This window comes from Mastomys coucha, unplaced genomic scaffold (assembly GCF_008632895.1).
Source record: "Mastomys coucha isolate ucsf_1 unplaced genomic scaffold, UCSF_Mcou_1 pScaffold21, whole genome shotgun sequence".
NCBI classification, from domain to species: Eukaryota; Metazoa; Chordata; class Mammalia; order Rodentia; family Muridae; genus Mastomys; species Mastomys coucha.
In genome coordinates, this window is record NW_022196904.1 from 142,900,365 (window position 1) to 142,916,928 (window position 16,564).

The 16,564-nt window shown below is 42.8% G+C and overlaps 1 protein-coding gene across 1 annotated transcript; it reads left to right on the forward strand.

Annotated features, from left to right (window-relative positions):
- Nucleotides 1-2,187: 2,187 nt before the first annotated feature.
- On the forward strand, nt 2,188-14,970 carry Cblif (cobalamin binding intrinsic factor). The gene is made up of 9 exons (XM_031389780.1): nt 2,188-2,352; nt 3,190-3,366; nt 4,485-4,598; nt 4,982-5,122; nt 6,483-6,664; nt 10,801-10,978; nt 12,085-12,286; nt 13,515-13,633; nt 14,729-14,970. The coding sequence occupies exons 1-9, from the start codon at nt 2,250-2,252 to the stop codon at nt 14,788-14,790; spliced, it is 1,278 nt and encodes a 425-aa protein (XP_031245640.1). The 5' UTR covers nt 2,188-2,249; the 3' UTR covers nt 14,791-14,970.
- The last annotated feature ends 1,594 nt before the right edge of the window (nt 14,971-16,564 follow it).

Consider the following 16,564-nt stretch of genomic DNA (forward strand, 5'->3'; position numbering starts at 1 on the left):
ATAACTAGTTACTTTGCAACTCACCTCTGACATTTATTAGCCCATAAGTTCTTGCGAATTAGAAATACCAGCAGGACTTTAGCAGTCCTCTGTCTTTGGATCTGTCACAAAGCTACAATGAGCATGTCTGCCAGGGCTGCCTTCATCTCAAAGTTCAACTGGGAAAGGGTCTGCTTTCAAGTTGACTCACGTGGATGCTGAGAGTACTCCCCCCCATCTCTGGGTGCTGGTTGGTACCTTCTCTCACTCCCTTACCATGTGGGCTTTCTCCAGAAAGTAGCACCCAACTGGGCAGCTGGATTCCTTAGAGAAATTAGCAATGAGACACACAGAGAGAACTCAAGCAAGAGAGGCATACCCTTCCAACCTCACTCCATTGCTTTCCCTGCGTGCATTCCCTAGAACTGAGACCAGCCTATACAATACCCACAGGGACATGGAACCACATACACAGCAGAAGGTGGGACACAGGGCTGTGACAGATGCTATCCAGTGTATCTCTATAGGTAACCCATGTTCTCACCTCACAAAACATCAATATTGCCTGAAAACATGAAAAGGACTTTAGAGCCTGTGCCTTGTATACGTTCATTAACTTTACATTCAAGCCACAAGTGCCTGGGATTCATACATGAAAAAAATAGACAAAACTCCATCTCCTTGGAGCAGGTATTCTAGCAGACAAAACAGAATAAACAGCAACAAATGGTATTCCAAAGAATGATGAGTCACAGCAGGTGTGGTTGGTGTCAGGGCAAGGCTGTTGTATATGGAGTGGACTGGAAGGCTTCTCTCAAATCGTGCCTTTCTGTAGACGTGTGAAAGAAGTGAGGAGCTGTGAGGATATTTGGAAGAGTATCCTTGGTAAGAAGGGACATGAAGTACAAAGCTAACAAAAAGGAGTACAACACAAGGAATATGTGTGTGTATCTGGAACAGAATAGGCTAAAGAAGTGGTTAGCAGTATGATTACAAAGGAAGCCAGCACACTGTAGAACCTCATGAGTGATTAACAGACTGACATCAGTCAACACTGGAGCCACTGCATGATGATCTCTCCCTAAGGGCAGTGACTTAAAACTTAGGAACGAATCAGCCCTTGGGAGCCTTAGGACACTACTTCCAGCTCTGTGAGTCAGGGAGCTCACCTTGCTTCAGTATGTGACTGTATCAGTAGAAAAAGCAGCATGCTTCATATGGTTCACTGAGCTTACATTTTCTAATTACCTTACAAACAGTCCTGGAGTTAGAAAGATAGCACAGAGTTAAGAGCATTTATTCCAAAATCATCAGGACCAGAGTTCAGATTTCGGTACGTACATAACAAGACATGCGTCCTCACAAATGTTCCAAAGGGAAGAGAGAAGGAAGGATCACTGGGGTTTTCTGCCTTCCAGCCTAGAAGACAAAACTACAAACCCAAGGTTGAGGAGGATACTCCTGTCTCCAAGGAAAAGGATGGAAAACGATAGACAATGACACCTGACACACTATCCTGGCCTCTGTACACACACACACACACACACACACACACACACACACACACACGTTATGTATATATGTATGTATGCATGTGTGAGTGTATGTATGCACATAATGCACATAATGCATAAACTAAATCTTTTAAAAATAAAAAGTGTTGTACGTGAAAGCTACAGGTAGCAGAGTCTATTTTTACCCCTGGGTAGGAAAAGTAAAATTAAATAAAACAATTTCCAGAAAATTAAACTCCACCCCTTGTCTTAAAATCAAACAACTTCAGAGTGTTCTGACTGGAACTCAGGTCCAGGTGACTGAATTACATATAATCAGCATATCTACTTGGAGGTTTATCTTCACCAGAGAGCCTAAAAAAGGTGCCCTGCACATTGAAATGAGCTGATGCATACTAAACATCTGAACCTTAATCAGCATCAGGAGGCTATTGATATAGGAGAAATCCTGTCTATAATCCCACACTAGCCAGATTTTCTCCTGTTACTGGGAGTTTAAGAGACATTCATTGTCTTTGCTGCATTACTCAGTCTTCAGGTTCTTATACCACTCTGCTACTTAGAACTATCACCTTACCACAGAGGGCCTAGACGGTAAGTCAACTCAGATAGGCAAATGGGAATGAGCTGTATCAAGGTAGGAGGGGTCAGCATAGGTAGCTAGGAGTGGCTGGCTCTACAGCAGACTATTATAAAAGTAAGTACACACAGGAAAAGGTAGAGGAACACTTCGCTAGCAAGTACTGGTTGGTGTTCATGGAAAGGGAGACGTGGACAGGCATGGCTTGGCTTACCCTCTACCTCCTAACTGCTCTCTGGGCTGTGCCAGGAACCAGCACCCGTGCCCTGAACTCTTGCTGTGAGTATAATGATTGTTCTGATGAGAAATGAGCGGTACCCTCCAGAGACAGAGATTTCAGGCAAAGTGTGTTGATGAAAAGGAGGGACAGCAATCACTATAGGAGTCTCAAAGAGGTGGGCATAAGTCAGAGTGGACGTCATCTTTCATGACTTCAGAGCACAATTCTCTGAGAGCCAGGTCAATGCATTTTTTTATTAAAAGAGACTGAATTGCCGGGCAGTGGTGGCGCACGCCTTTAATCCCAGCACTTGGGAGGCAGAGGCAGGTGGATTTCTGAGTTCGAGGCCAGCCTGGTCTACAGAGTGAGTTCCAGGACAGCCAGGGCAACACAGAGAAACCCTGTCTCAAAAAAAAAAAAAAAAAAGAGAGACTGAATTATGACTGCAGGCATGTCAGTTGTTGGAATGAGGTTGGTACTTAGTGGCAACTGAGAGCCCGAATATTTGCTGAGAGCAAATTATGTCTCAAATCATCAAGAGTCTTCACATAGAGGGAAGAGTAGAAGGAAGTGAATATAAAAGAAATCAGTGACTTCTGGAAAATGGTTCAAAATCACATTAATTTCCCCCGAGCTGTACCACTCCAAGTTGACACAGGAAAATTCACTTTAAAGATAGAGATCACTGGAAAAAAGTGTAAGGATTAATGCACCTCTAAAGAAAAATGTTGATATTTTCTATATTCCTCTTTCCATCATTTGATCCCCAAAGCTCTCAAGCCTTCTGCTAAAAGGCCTAAAAGACATGGGAATTATGTTTCTGGGAAAGGTGCTGAGGGCTGAGGGGAAAGAGGGATGAGTGATGATTTTGTGTCAAGTGGCTTTCCTCTTCTCAGCTGTACCCCCAGATCAGCAACCCTGGGTGGATGGCCTACAAGCACTCATGGAGAACTCGGTGGCTGAGTCGGACTTCCCAAACCCCAGTATCCTGATTGCTATGAACCTGGCCGGCACCTACAACCTGGAGGCCCAGAAGTTCCTGACTTACCAGCTCATGGCCAGTGACAGTGCAGGTTAGACACTGGAGCCCCCTCCCGGCATCCTGAATCTTCCACACACCGGCCACCCCCAGACCCCAGTTCTGTGTCATCACCCACCCCAGTGCTGCCTCTAATGACACTTCATTCACTTTCCCCTACACAGCAGCAGAGCATCTGTAACTAGACATATGAGACAGCAGAACAATCAGGAAATGGGGCAGGGATGCCAGAGAACACCAGATTCAGGGAAGAAAGTGGGAGCTTCTGATTCCAGACCTGCTACTTCTAAGTCGCCAGATGCCACTTACTCACCTTGCCCTCTCAGGACAAAGAAAATAATAACTGACAGCAGCGACAAAGGCTGGGGTCAACTTCCTTCACAGGAACTGCCTGAAAGTTCAAAGTGCAGAACCAAGTTTACTTTCTGCCTGTAAGCTTCCATGGACTGGTGCAGACATTCTCATTTCTTTTATAAACACATGCCAGGGATTCTTCTTTAGTATATATTAATTATATGAAATAGCAAGTTTCATTATGCAGTCACTGAGTCACACAGACAACACCAGATTCGAGGATTTGTTTCTGTATTTCCTTCTTTGGAAAAAGGAGATTTTAAAATGATGTGAGTACACTGCTGAAAAGTCCAAACCTCAGATGTGAGGCTGGGGCACACTGTGTGGGCCGACATTCACCGGTAACCCCAGTGCTCAGTAAGAGCATCTCTGTGAGTTCTGGACCAGCCAGGGATACAGAGTGAAACATTGGCTCAAAAAGAAAAAAAAAAAAAATTCAAGGGAGGGGACAGCTGGGAAATGGGCTATTGAAACTGCTCTCAGGTACAAGGCTCTGTGGTAAAGGCACTGGCTATGCAGATTTCACAGTCTGAGTTCAATTCCCAGAATCCACATAACAATAGAGGGAATAACTGACCCACAAAGAGACCTTTTACTCACATGTGCTCTGTGGCTTTTGTGCATGTGTGCATATGTGTGTGCGCACACACACAACACACACACACACACACACACACACATGCACACACACATACAGTAATAATAATAAACATGTTTTAAATTTAAAAACCAAGTGCAATGCCTTTCTCAGCGCCTTGCCTGAGAATGCCTGCCCTCCTTCTGTTCTCTCTTCTGCAGACCTGACAAGTGGCCAGCTTGCCCTCACCATTATGGCTCTCACCTCCTCCTGCAGAGACCCTGGAAGTAAAGTGTCCGTTCTACAAAAGGAAATGGAGAACTGGGCACCTTCAAGTAAGATCTCATGGGAAGGAAGGGAAGAGTAGAGGGTCCTTTCTGAGAACCGTCAAACCAGAAAGGAATATTATCGACATGGGAAGTGAAAAGTCAGGGAGGAGGCACGAGGCCACCTCTGCTCTGACAGACCCACCCCTAACCCCCATGAGTCTCACTTCTCAGCCAATATGAAGCTGACTGGGAAGCCACCATCCACCCAGCCCTTCTATTCGGGTGGGAGATGACACTCTTAATCTGAAAAACACTGGCATCTTCCTTTGCCGGTCTTTCTATGATGACAGGTTTTCTAATGCTTTCTATTTAAAAGCTCTGGTCCACATTACTCAGAAAGTCCCCAGTGTGGTAAGTGTTAATCTAATAATGGTTCTGTCTCTTCTGAGGCCTGGGTGCTGAATCCTCAGCCTTCTATGGGCCTGCTCTGGCGATCCTCGCACTGTGTCAGAAGAACTCAGAGGCAACCTTACCCATCGCAGTGCGCTTCGCTAAGACCCTGATGATGGAATCCTCTCCCTTCAATGTGGGTAAGCTGTTGCCATCAGACCCAGGCTGAGAGTATCAGGGTCACAGTGGATAAGAGGTGGTGATGGACAGGGAAATAAAGGGGAGGAAGTGGAGCCGAGAGCCATGCAGGTGGGTGAGAATGAAAACACTGAACAAATGTTTATTGGACGTGTGCATTAAGGACAGACCCCCACTGGGACAACAAACACATCACACAAGTAATAAGTTATTTTCAAATAAAATGGAGATGTCTTGCCTCAGCACTACCTTCTTGTTACTAATTCTCCCACACTCTGTGTTTCAAGATGTTTCTCCTTTTGCCATCCAAATGCCCTTTCTATACCCAGCTATTTTCTGAAACCAACACAGGGACCTTCTTACTCCCTTGTTTCACTCGCACTGGGCTGCCTGTGAATGGAATCCTTTTCCTGCCTGTTCTTTCCCGTGCTTGACCTTTCTGTGGGCACTGATGCCTCCTCAGTTGGGGCCCCTGGCATGGAGCCCTCTGCCACCCTCTAAGCAATAATGTCATGTCAGGCTTTCGCTCACCCCCCAGGCCTCAGCAGCAAGCTTTTTCTTTTTACTCTCAAACAAGCAGGTAGAGACAGCCTGGGTCTCTTCTCAGGGATCAAGAACAGACTGATATTTCTTTCTATCTGGGATCTCACACGTGGTTGGGACATCTCTGTCACTTCAGGAAATGTGGTGGACTTCTTGGTCTTCAGGTGTCAATAACATGGTCACTTTTAATGGTGCTCTGAGAATTCAGGTGAGGTGGGAAAGCCAAGGGGAAAGCTGCCACTTGCTAGTGTTTTTTGTTTGTTTGTTTGTTTGTTTGTTTTTTCTGGTCTTGTCAGAGTTTGCTCCTTTGGTCCACACATGTATATCACATGCAAATAACAAAAAGTCCCTGTACTGGGTACTATGGGAGATAAGAGTCAGCACTTCCCAAGCATTTACAGAGCCCAGGAGCCACAACATGACACAGAACACTCACAGAGCAGACAGGCACAAACCACAGCTGCTAGAGACTCAGGCTGCGGTAATGGGAAGACCAAGATGGCCTCTCTGAACAGCTGACAGCTGGCCCATCCAGAACTGCTGACATGGACATGAGAGAAGTGAGACTGAACACACATCTGAAGCTGCTGAGTTGTGTACGAGTGTTTCTAAGTGCTGCTCACTGGCTGTGTGACCTTGGGCAGTCACTTCACGACTCTGAGCTCCCATTTCCTCCTGTCTTAAATGAAGATAGGTCCTGTTCCACGGACTATCCCAAGAGCTACAGGAGGTCCCATAAATAGATTACAATAAGCACCTGATGACAAATGCTGGCTGTGGTGGTGACTGTGGCGGGGGTCTGTCTCCCTTCTGCCACAGACACAGGAGCAGTGGCAACCTTGGCCCTGACCTGCATGTACAACAGGATTCCTGTAGGATCTGAGGAAAACTACAGAGACCTGTTTGGTCAGGCACTGAAGGCTATTGTGGAGAATATCAGCTTGAGAATCAAAGCTGACGGCATCATTGGAGACGTCTACAGCACTGGCCTTGCCATGCAGGTAACCATGTCCCATATGATCCTAATCTAGGCAAGACTAAGAACCTTGGATTATAAGGCCAAGGGACTGTGCATCTACTAACGTGCCTAGGAAAGTCAAACTAGGGTGATTTCCTGAACTACCTAGCCTCAGTTTCTCCACAAAGAAAATGCAGGTGTTTGCTAGTTCATAGATAAAATGTGAAGACAAACATAAAAGAATTCATTTTTCCTTTCTTGGAAAAAAAATGAAACAAATAAATCAAGATTTTTGAGGGTTTACTATCAATAATTAGCAGTTTACTAGTAACAGTCATACACTACTGAATGTTTGGTGTACACATACTGATATGAAAGCAGGTCTTCCCAAAATAGCGATGGAATTTTGTGCTTCAAACTTACCAGAAAAGTGTTCTCTTTTTTCCTGTTATCTTTACTCACAAAAGTTGATTTGTATTTAAAATGATTAATGTAAGTAAAGTTGACTTAGATACATACACACACACACACACACACACACACAAATAATAAAAATGCTCTAGTAAATAGTAGAGCCAGCCTGTATCTCAGCCGAGTCTGCAGGCCTCGGTTTCCCCCACTTATCCCCAGGCTTGAGTTGGGAAAGATGCCGCTTTTTTTTTTCCTTTTAAAAAGTATGCTTTTAACTGAAATATAATTGTATTCCTTCCCTACCTCCATTTGCCATGCCAACTATTTTTTTTTTTACTTATTCACTTTACATCCTGCTCACTGCCCCTCTCCCTACAACAATCCTTCCTCCCACCCCCCATCCCCTTCTCCTGTGAGTGGGTAGGGCCACCCCTGGGTATCCCTCCACCCTGGCACTTCAAGTCTCTGTGAGGCTAGCTGCACCCTCTCCCACTAAGGTCAGACAAAGTAGCCCAGCTAGAAGAACATATCCCACATACAGGCAACAGCTTTTGGGATAGCCCATACTCCAGTTGTTCGAGGCACACATGAAGACCAAGCTGTACATCTGTCACATATGTAGGGGGAGGTGTGGTGTCTAGATCCAGTCAGTGTATGGTCTTTGGTTGATGGTTCGGTCTCTGAGAGCCCCAAGGGTTCAGGTTAGCTGATTCTCTTGGTCTTCCTGTGGTGTCTCTATTCACTTCCTGGCCCATGAGGGAAGGATGCTTCTTGACAGCCCCAAATCCGTCACCATGCTCCAGCCCCTATTAACCAGGGCAAGAATCCTTCATGGAAAATAGATGCATCCATGATGATGGAGAGAGATTACCAACTAGAATCATAAATTATAAAGTTACAGGTGGTCAAATCCTCTAGCCATACTGAGATATTGGTGGTCTAAAGTTTCTAAATATCTTAAGAGATTAAGAAAAAACTGCATGCATCAAACCTCAGAAACCCCAGGAAAGAGAGAGGGCTGCAGCCCTAGGCTTTATGTAGCTCTGGGCTACTATTGGAAGGAAATCATCTCCTGAGAGAAAAAAAGAGACTGGTGTTGGTACCCTGCACATACTAAAAATTAGAGACCAGTCCACAGAGCATATGTAATAGTCAATGTCAAGCGTTAGAATGAAGACAGATCACTAATCCAAAATACTATGTGTGGAAATGTCTAAGAGCAGAGCTGCTTCTTGTCATGGTTGTTATAATTTTGACGTGAAACAAAAGTATCTCCCATGGTGGAACCATAAAAAAAGCATCCCCACGAACTCAGGTCTAGAAACTTCTGTGGAAAGCAGGCAGCCTGAAAGAATGAGCTTAAGATTGGGTTTGCCAGGGTGGGACCCTCACTTAACCTTGTTTAAGGTTTCTGATTGGTTTAGTGCCAGTTGTGGAACATTTACTTTGCCGATTTGGCTTATGAATTCTATTTGGGATTTCATCACTTTCTAGGTACTCTGGTAGACTACACCCGAGAACAAAAGCTTTTCCTATCAAAGGGTAAGACCTTATTCATATCCAGATACCACTCACCATGTAGATTTCTTGTCACTTACGACACATAATTTCTCCCTACCTGCCTGTCTACACATGCACCTGGAGTTTACACAGAAAGCCTGAAGAGTCAGACCAATGGGTCTACAACTATTATCTAATCTGAAATGTTGTTCTGTTGAGATCAAAGGGTTCTAAACCTATTATAGCAGTGTTTGAATTTTAAGTCTGTCCCAATCTAGGACAAATGTTGACTTTCCTTGAGTTTCATTTTCCAATAAGAGCAAGGCTATAACCACAATGAATGCCATGCGATATACAAAAACATCACAAGTACAGTGCCATGCCCACTCACTGTCCACAGACTTTAAGCACAACAGGAGTGCTATAAACCTTTCAGCCTTTGCTCACTCACTCTCTTCCTAAATGACTGTCCTTCCATGACCCGAGACACTCTCAAGCCTTCCTACAGGCACTTCTGCCCTGAAACTTCTCGTCGTTCCATACCATCAACTGCACCCAAGTTTCCTCTGGTAGGAACTGACCTTGACAAGGAGTCTGGTAAGACTCTTCATATAGAGTCAGCAGTTATTTCTGATGGCTTAATGCTCTAGCATGCTGGAATTAATGTTTTATTCCCAGGAAAGAATATATCACAGTAGAAGCTGCTACTGCTGAGGTGTATCTAGCTAGTACTCTTAGACTAACCTGCCTTGTTAAATGGCCTCTATGGAGAGCTGCAGTCTGCATTTGCTGAAGTTAACATGGTGACTGTGCCTGTCACAAATGTCCAAGGGCCCACTCTGCTCTCCCTAGCTGAGACAACCATCCTCTCATTTTCTCTTCCTAGCTTTATGCAAACTTGTCATTGGCCAATGAGGCTCACTACCACACTTGGGGCTCTAGTTAGCATAACTGTCAAAGGAAGGGAGGATGCAATGACAGTTTCCACATCATGCCTTGCAAAATGCTTTCCCAACTGGCTCACTGGATCCTCAAAGGATGCCCCCTCCAAAGACAAGCAGAATTTATACTTTCTAATTTAACCCTAAGAGACAGAAAACTTTGCCAGAGTAAGTAAATTGCTTGGTATAGTAATTTGGACTTGTTTTGCAAGTACCAAAAGCCCAATTTTAAAATGACAATTTAATATTTCACATACCTGGGGATGTCCAAGGCTAGATGAAGTGGTTTCAAGAATAACCAGAGTAAACAGACCAAATGTGACATGGGGGACCAGTCTTAGTAGTCTCTCATGCCTGGTTTCACTCATTCTCTCCTGCTGTGTGGAACTTAAGATGGATAATAACAGCTTGGTGTTTACTCATACAGGCACAACTGAAATACACAAGCAAGAGACATGTTTTTTCTCGCAGTATGAGTGTAGCAGGGAAGAACCAATTGGTGTATGAATCCAACAGTCACTGTTCCCAAGGAGACCAGTGCAACCCAGGCCATGACTTCATCCCACGGCCAAGGCTGTGGAGACTATGACTGACAGTCCTGACATAGACACAGGCTTTGGGAGAAGTTCAACAAAAGCTGTGTGTGACAACACAAATCAAAAGCAGTGTACTGCATGTGCCAGTTCAGGTTACCCTAGACTACAGCATCTTCTGAGGCTTGCTTCATTACCGTTGTTCTACATGTAAGATCTATTCATGAGTATAGCAGCCCTGGCAGTATTCCCTGTCTCTCATCATTGACCAAACAATTGTTCAGTGCTATTTTGTTGTTATTTTATCTTATCTTATATGTAAATGTAATTTTGTCTACATATACATGCATCACATGCATGCCTAATACCTGAGGAGACCATAAGAGGGAAAGGCCATAAGAGGATGATGGATCCCCTGGAAGTGGAGTTACAGATGGTTGTGAGCTGCCATGTGGGTTCTGTGAATTAAGCCAAGGTCCCCAGGAAGAGCAGACAGTGATCTAACACTGATTTATCTCTCCAACCCCTCCTTGTTAATTCTTTAAATAAGCACTTGTTTTCTGTTAGCTAGGAAACTGTACCCACAGCTTCATTGAGGCTAGGTAAATGCCTTTGCCATGGTACTACCCCTCCACTCCTTCTATGACTATCATGGGACAGATGCTGTGAAAGACAAATGCAATTCCAAACCTTGTGCTGCTTCAGTTTTGATTCTGGAAGATCATAAAAATTAGCAATCAAGGTCACAAGAGCCAACTCCCCACCATCTCTTTCCTTGCTCATGCCCACCCTAGGCTCTCTCAGTGACACCTGAGCAACCTACCAAGAAGTGGGACTGTGAGAAGACTATGCATACGATACTCAACGAGATTAAGCAGGGGAAATTCCAAAACCCTATGTCCATTGCCCAAATTCTCCCTTCCTTGAAAGGCAAGACTTACCTAGATGTGCCCCAAGTAACATGTGGTCCTGGTAAGTACTTTTCAATGACCTTGCCTTCTTACATAACAAATGTGCTACTTATAGTACAATAGTGTGTGTGGCTTGATGTTGAGTAGCATATAAGACTGTGTTGTCCATTTATCCCACATGGACAGAACTACAACTGATCTCCAATCCTAACAATGTGTACTAGCACACAGCCACAGAGTCTAGCCTTTAAAATTCATCTCTTTACATTAAACTCCTACTTTAAGGAGGTAGACGGCCCATGGTCACCACAGGAAGCTTCATTCATTCCATGAATGGACTGCCAAGCATCACTAAGTCTTCTCTGCTCTTTACAAAGTCATAAAACAGACATACAGACAAAACTACAGTCTTTACAGTAATGAAATCAGTATTAAATAGAAATCAATGCCATCTATGTTGTAAAAGCCAAAAGAAGAAAAGAGGGAGGAGACTAATTACCAATTGTTAATTTTATTTGGGCTTAAAAGGCACAGATGAAATTCATCCAAGCCTTTAAGATCGAATAATGATAGCCTGACACTCACAGAACATCAACAGGATAGGGTGGAAACTTGACATGTTACTTTATAGCATTTTTTTATCCAATCTAATACAATACTGAAATATTAAAAATGCAGATTGCCCATGCGCAGCCCTCCTAGAACTTTTGTCACTCAAGAAGGAAAAAAACAAAAAACAAAACAACAACAACAACAACAAAAAACCTCTGAAATCAATTCCTTCAATTCCTTTTTTTTTTTTTTTTTTTTTTTATCAAATACTTCCTCCAGAATTCACCAGCTTCCTATGACAGGAAGAAATGGTAGTATCTTCCTAGGCTTCCATGCTGAATCTACAGGAGCCAAAGTCATGCAAACCCATCGCATTCCTATGAAGCGTTGCTACCTTGGCCTCACTGCCCAGGCTGCTTCCCAGTGACATCACAAGTTTAACATAGAGTCTTTGCCAGAACTCTAGAGTAGTTGTCCAAATATTTTGTTAAATAATTTAAAGATTATTATTTTCTTGAAATCTTTTCTGGGATATATTGTCAATAGCAATGACTTTTGCATCCATAACTCAAATCTCAAAACCTTTGATAAACTTGGCCTTTTTGCTCCTCACAGGTCATGACGTGCCACCAACTTTAACTGACTATCCTACCCCGGTCCCCACTTCAGTATCTAACATTACCGTCATATACACCATAAACAACCAGCTGAGGGGAGTTGATCTGCTTTTCAATGTGACCATCGAGGTTAGTGTGAAAAGTGGATCTGTGCTACTTGTTGTCCTAGAAGAAGCACAGCGCAAAAACTCCATGTTCAAGTGAGTGGTGCAAGCAGTGTTGTCCTCCCCAAGCCTGACTCAAATTCCTACAGTCTCCTCCCCATCCTCTCTCTCCTAAGAGCACATAATGGGTAACTGGAAGAGTTCAGAGCTAAGCATGGATTTCTCTGCCTTTGAAATTTACATTCTACCCACTATCCTGTTAGGAAAGAGTAGAATATGGAAGTGGATCACAGAGGAGAGTGTAAACGTTGGGAAATGCCAACCGTCTGAGAAAAGAGGAAGCAATAGAGGGAGTTAGGGAGGTCACAGAGGAAGATGGAAGGAGTCAAAGGACCCTGGGAATGCATGAAAAAAGAAAAGAGGACACTTGATGCCCAAACCCTCTGGATATACTTGGAGAGAAAAAAAAACAAAAACAACAACAACAAAAAAACAAAACAAAACAAAAAAAACAACAAAGAACCAACTGCCTCCACAACCATAATATAATTAATCAGTTATTTAATAATCTTACAGAATTTTTTCTACATATAATACAAACAACTGTGATTCATCAGATTCATGGGCTGGCATACTTTTCTCTAAAATTTGTGTCCCTTATTTCCTACAATTTATTTTATTTTTGACTATGTGGGGAGCAGGTATGTGCATGTGAGTGCAGGTACTTATGGAGACCAGAGGCACCAAATCCCATTATTCTTTATGTAAGGTCATCCAAGAATTTGAACATCATTAGGGTTGATCATTAACAGAGTGCACCCCATAGGATCCTCATGCACACTGTTCTCTATGATGGCTACTCCTTTTACTGTCATGCAATATTCTATACAAGAAAGCCTTGGACTTCAACTGTGCCATGGACATATGTGAAATGTAATAAGTAGAAATGTTTAATTGTCCATACATGGAGGCACTCATTCATCTGGGATCCTCAACATAACAAACAGAAATAAGCCCATAGAATCTGGCAAATACGTACTATGTAAGATAAAATGTTTGTTCCAAATAACATATGGATAAAATGTGAATACCTAAATATGGAAATCCCTGTCAACTCACTCAACTGAAAACATTAATCAAAACCCTTCAAATGCTGTTCACTGAAATTCCACTTTAAGGGGCATGATTCCATGCTTGCTAGTCATTTGTATATTCTCTTTTGAACATTACTTTTATCTGTTCTTTAAAGCATTTGGACGTCTGTCTCTCCCTCTTGCCTCCTTTTGCCTGGCTTCAACCAAGGTTTTCCACATTTTATTCTTAGATTTGAAACCACAATGACATCCTGGGGCCTTATTGTCTCTTCTATCAACAATATCGCTGAAAATGTTAATCACAAGACATACTGGGAGTTCCTTAGTGGCAAAACGCCTTTGGATGAAGGTAAGAAAGGCAAAAGAATGTCTTCTTCTTCCAGCTGAAAGGCTACATTTACTAATTCTTTAATTAATGTACTTGGCTAATATGATAATGTACATGCTTATAATAGTCTATGTATAGGAACTGAGTGTCATAGACAGTCATTACATACTCTGCAATTATTAGTGACCCTAAATTCAAGAAATGAGAAGTGGATTATACGTTGGTGGTTAACTCCAAGACTCCAAGAGTGCATCATTAAGGAGAGAAATAAAGGCAGTTCCCACTTCTCCCTGGGGCCATCTCACCAAGAGCGAGTCCAGACTTGTTGTCTCTACTTCATCAAATCTGTGCCTTCCATCCTCTGTCCTTCCGTTGCATGCATCTGAATCTGTGCCTGATGTAAGAAGGCTGTCTTGTCAATCTGTCTAGCCCTATGTGTGAATGAGTGTACCTGCTATGTGTCTATCATATGTCTATGTGTATGTCCCTCACAAAGGCTTTACTGTGTCTTTATTGACGAGCACAGAGAGCATCACATGTGGAAGGAATGGGATACTCTGAAAAATATATGACAGTCCTATAAACACCAATGTTTATCAGCCAATCTCCATAAATAGATGCTTTCAGACTTTGCAGTATATTTGAGGAAGCTGCTTTCATCTTACATATTTGCATGCGCACACACACACAATAATGATGATGATGATGATGATGATGATGATGATGATAATAATAATAATAATAATAATAATAATAATAATAATAAACATTTTTGAGAGAAAGAAGAAATCCCTAACCAGATCTAGCAAGAGTGGTAAAGACATCTGGTGCCAGGCCTAGTGGCCTGAGCTTGATTCCTAGGACCCACATGATGGAAAGTGAGAATTGACTCTCACAAGTTACCCTCCGAGCTTCACATGCATGCATCCACATACACACACAAATAAATAACAATAATAAAGACATTTGAAAAGAAATCCTGAAACATCCAAAACTCACATCTTTGCCCACTTCTCTCTATGGCGATCCTACTGCTCTCACCAGGTTAATGGCTGCTGTTCGGCATGGAAAGTTTATGTGCACTGTGAACACTTGTCACCCTCTGCCTTGTTCCAGGGGTTGCTTACTATATTCCCTTCAACTATGAGCACATCACAGCCAACTTCACCCAATACTGAGGAGTATCTTCTGTTGTATGTGACCAAAGGATGATTTGGGTTTTTTCATATCATTTCATATCTATGCCAAGAAAAGCAGATATTAACGCTACTCTCCTCCTGAGCCAATGTGTGAAACAAATGATGCAGGTTCCTGGGTGCTCACCACTGTGACTCATGAAATAAAATTTCTGGCTTCTCAAAACAGACTGTCAGTTGTCCATTTATACCAATCACAAGGGAAAAGGAAAGCCCCAGTGATATTTGGGGAGATCAATGCAATCTTCTGGACTAAACGATCCAACTACTGATACAGATGAACTATTAAAACGCCTACGTGGGTTTCTTATATTAGGTGTTCCTCTATAACTCACCTAATACAGACATATATATATGTCTGTATATGTATATATATATATGTATTAAATGAACAAAATAATTCATATATAATTGCAGAATGGATTTTAGCTCAGTAAGTGACGTCGTAACTTCTAGTTTTTCTGGGTAGTGTCTTGTTTTAAACTGTTTCATGATTGTGGAGGAGGCCAGAGAGATGGCTTGGTTGGTGGGTAAGAGTACTTGGCTGCCCTTCAATTCCCAGCACAGTTGTGGAAAGCTCACAACTGTGTAAAGAGAGTCTTTATAAGCATCACCTGTCAATAAGAAGGCTGATGGCCAATGAACTAAGGCAGGAAATAGGAGGTGGGACACTGGCAGGAATAGAGAGGATTTTGGGAAATAATAAGAGTGTAAAAGAAAGATTTAAGAGAATCAGGAGGAGAGAGCCATGAGGAGATGAACATAAACCAGAAGGTAGATGAATTCAGGAAGACACTGAGGGAGACACTGAGGAGACATTGAGGAGACACACAGGCAGGAGCAGGCCGGGACTGAAGAAAAGGTCACTGACCACATGGGAGACATAGAACAGCTTAAATGGGTTAAATAAATTAAGAGTTAGTCAAGGAATGAGCCAAAGCTTATGGTCTAGACATTTAATAATAAATAATTAGTCTCGGAGTCGTCATTCCAGGAGCTGGGACTGAGAAGGAAAAATGAGTTTACAAAATGTTCTTACACAACTGTTTGTACCTCCAATCCCAGGCAATCCAACACCTTCTTCTGGCCACTGTATGCACATGGTATACAGACGTACATGCACATACATAAAGTCACACAGAACACCCACACACATAAAATAAAATTTAAAAAGTAAAAATGTTCCTAAGGATCAAGAGGTTGATTGGTGGGTAAAGTTCATGCTTTATCATGAAGAACTAAGTCTGGTTCCCCAGCACACACATAGAATAATCAGGCATGGGCTCTGTGAACATCCACAACACCAGCACTGGAGAAACAGAGACGGTAAGTGCTGGAGGCTTACTTGCCAGGCAGTGTAACCTGAACAACAGAATCCAGTTTCAGTCCAGACCTTGTCACAAAGACTAAGATGGAACACACTCTAGGAAACACCTGATGTTGGTCTCTGGCCTCCACATGTGCGAACATGGACAGGTACATCCAAAAAGGTACACCCACCTAAACCAAACATACACAAAAATAAAGCAATTGTCTTCAGTGTGAGAAGAAATCTGGATTGGGAACCAAAAGACTGAGCCACCATTCTGATCATGCGTGTAATAAACACAATGGCTCACCTGGGCAAGTATCCAACTAAAACACCAGTTCCTCTTTGGCAAAATGAGGAGCCTGGTCTATCCTTGGTTTAAAAAAGGTTAATTGTCATCTTAACAGGCATGGTGGTGCCCACTGTAATCCCAACACATAGGAGGGT

Excerpts from the sequence above, each read along its gene's own strand:
- Cblif (XM_031389780.1), top strand. The coding sequence starts at position 2,250 with ATGGAAAGGGAGACGTGGACAGGCATGGCTTGGCTTACCCTCTACCTC. Across the intron at positions 10,979-12,084 it reads CCAAGTAACATGTGGTCCTG|GTCATGACGTGCCACCAACT; the intron begins GTAAGTACTTTT and ends TGCTCCTCACAG. Across the intron at positions 12,287-13,514 it reads CGCAAAAACTCCATGTTCAA|ATTTGAAACCACAATGACAT; the intron begins GTGAGTGGTGCA and ends TTTTATTCTTAG.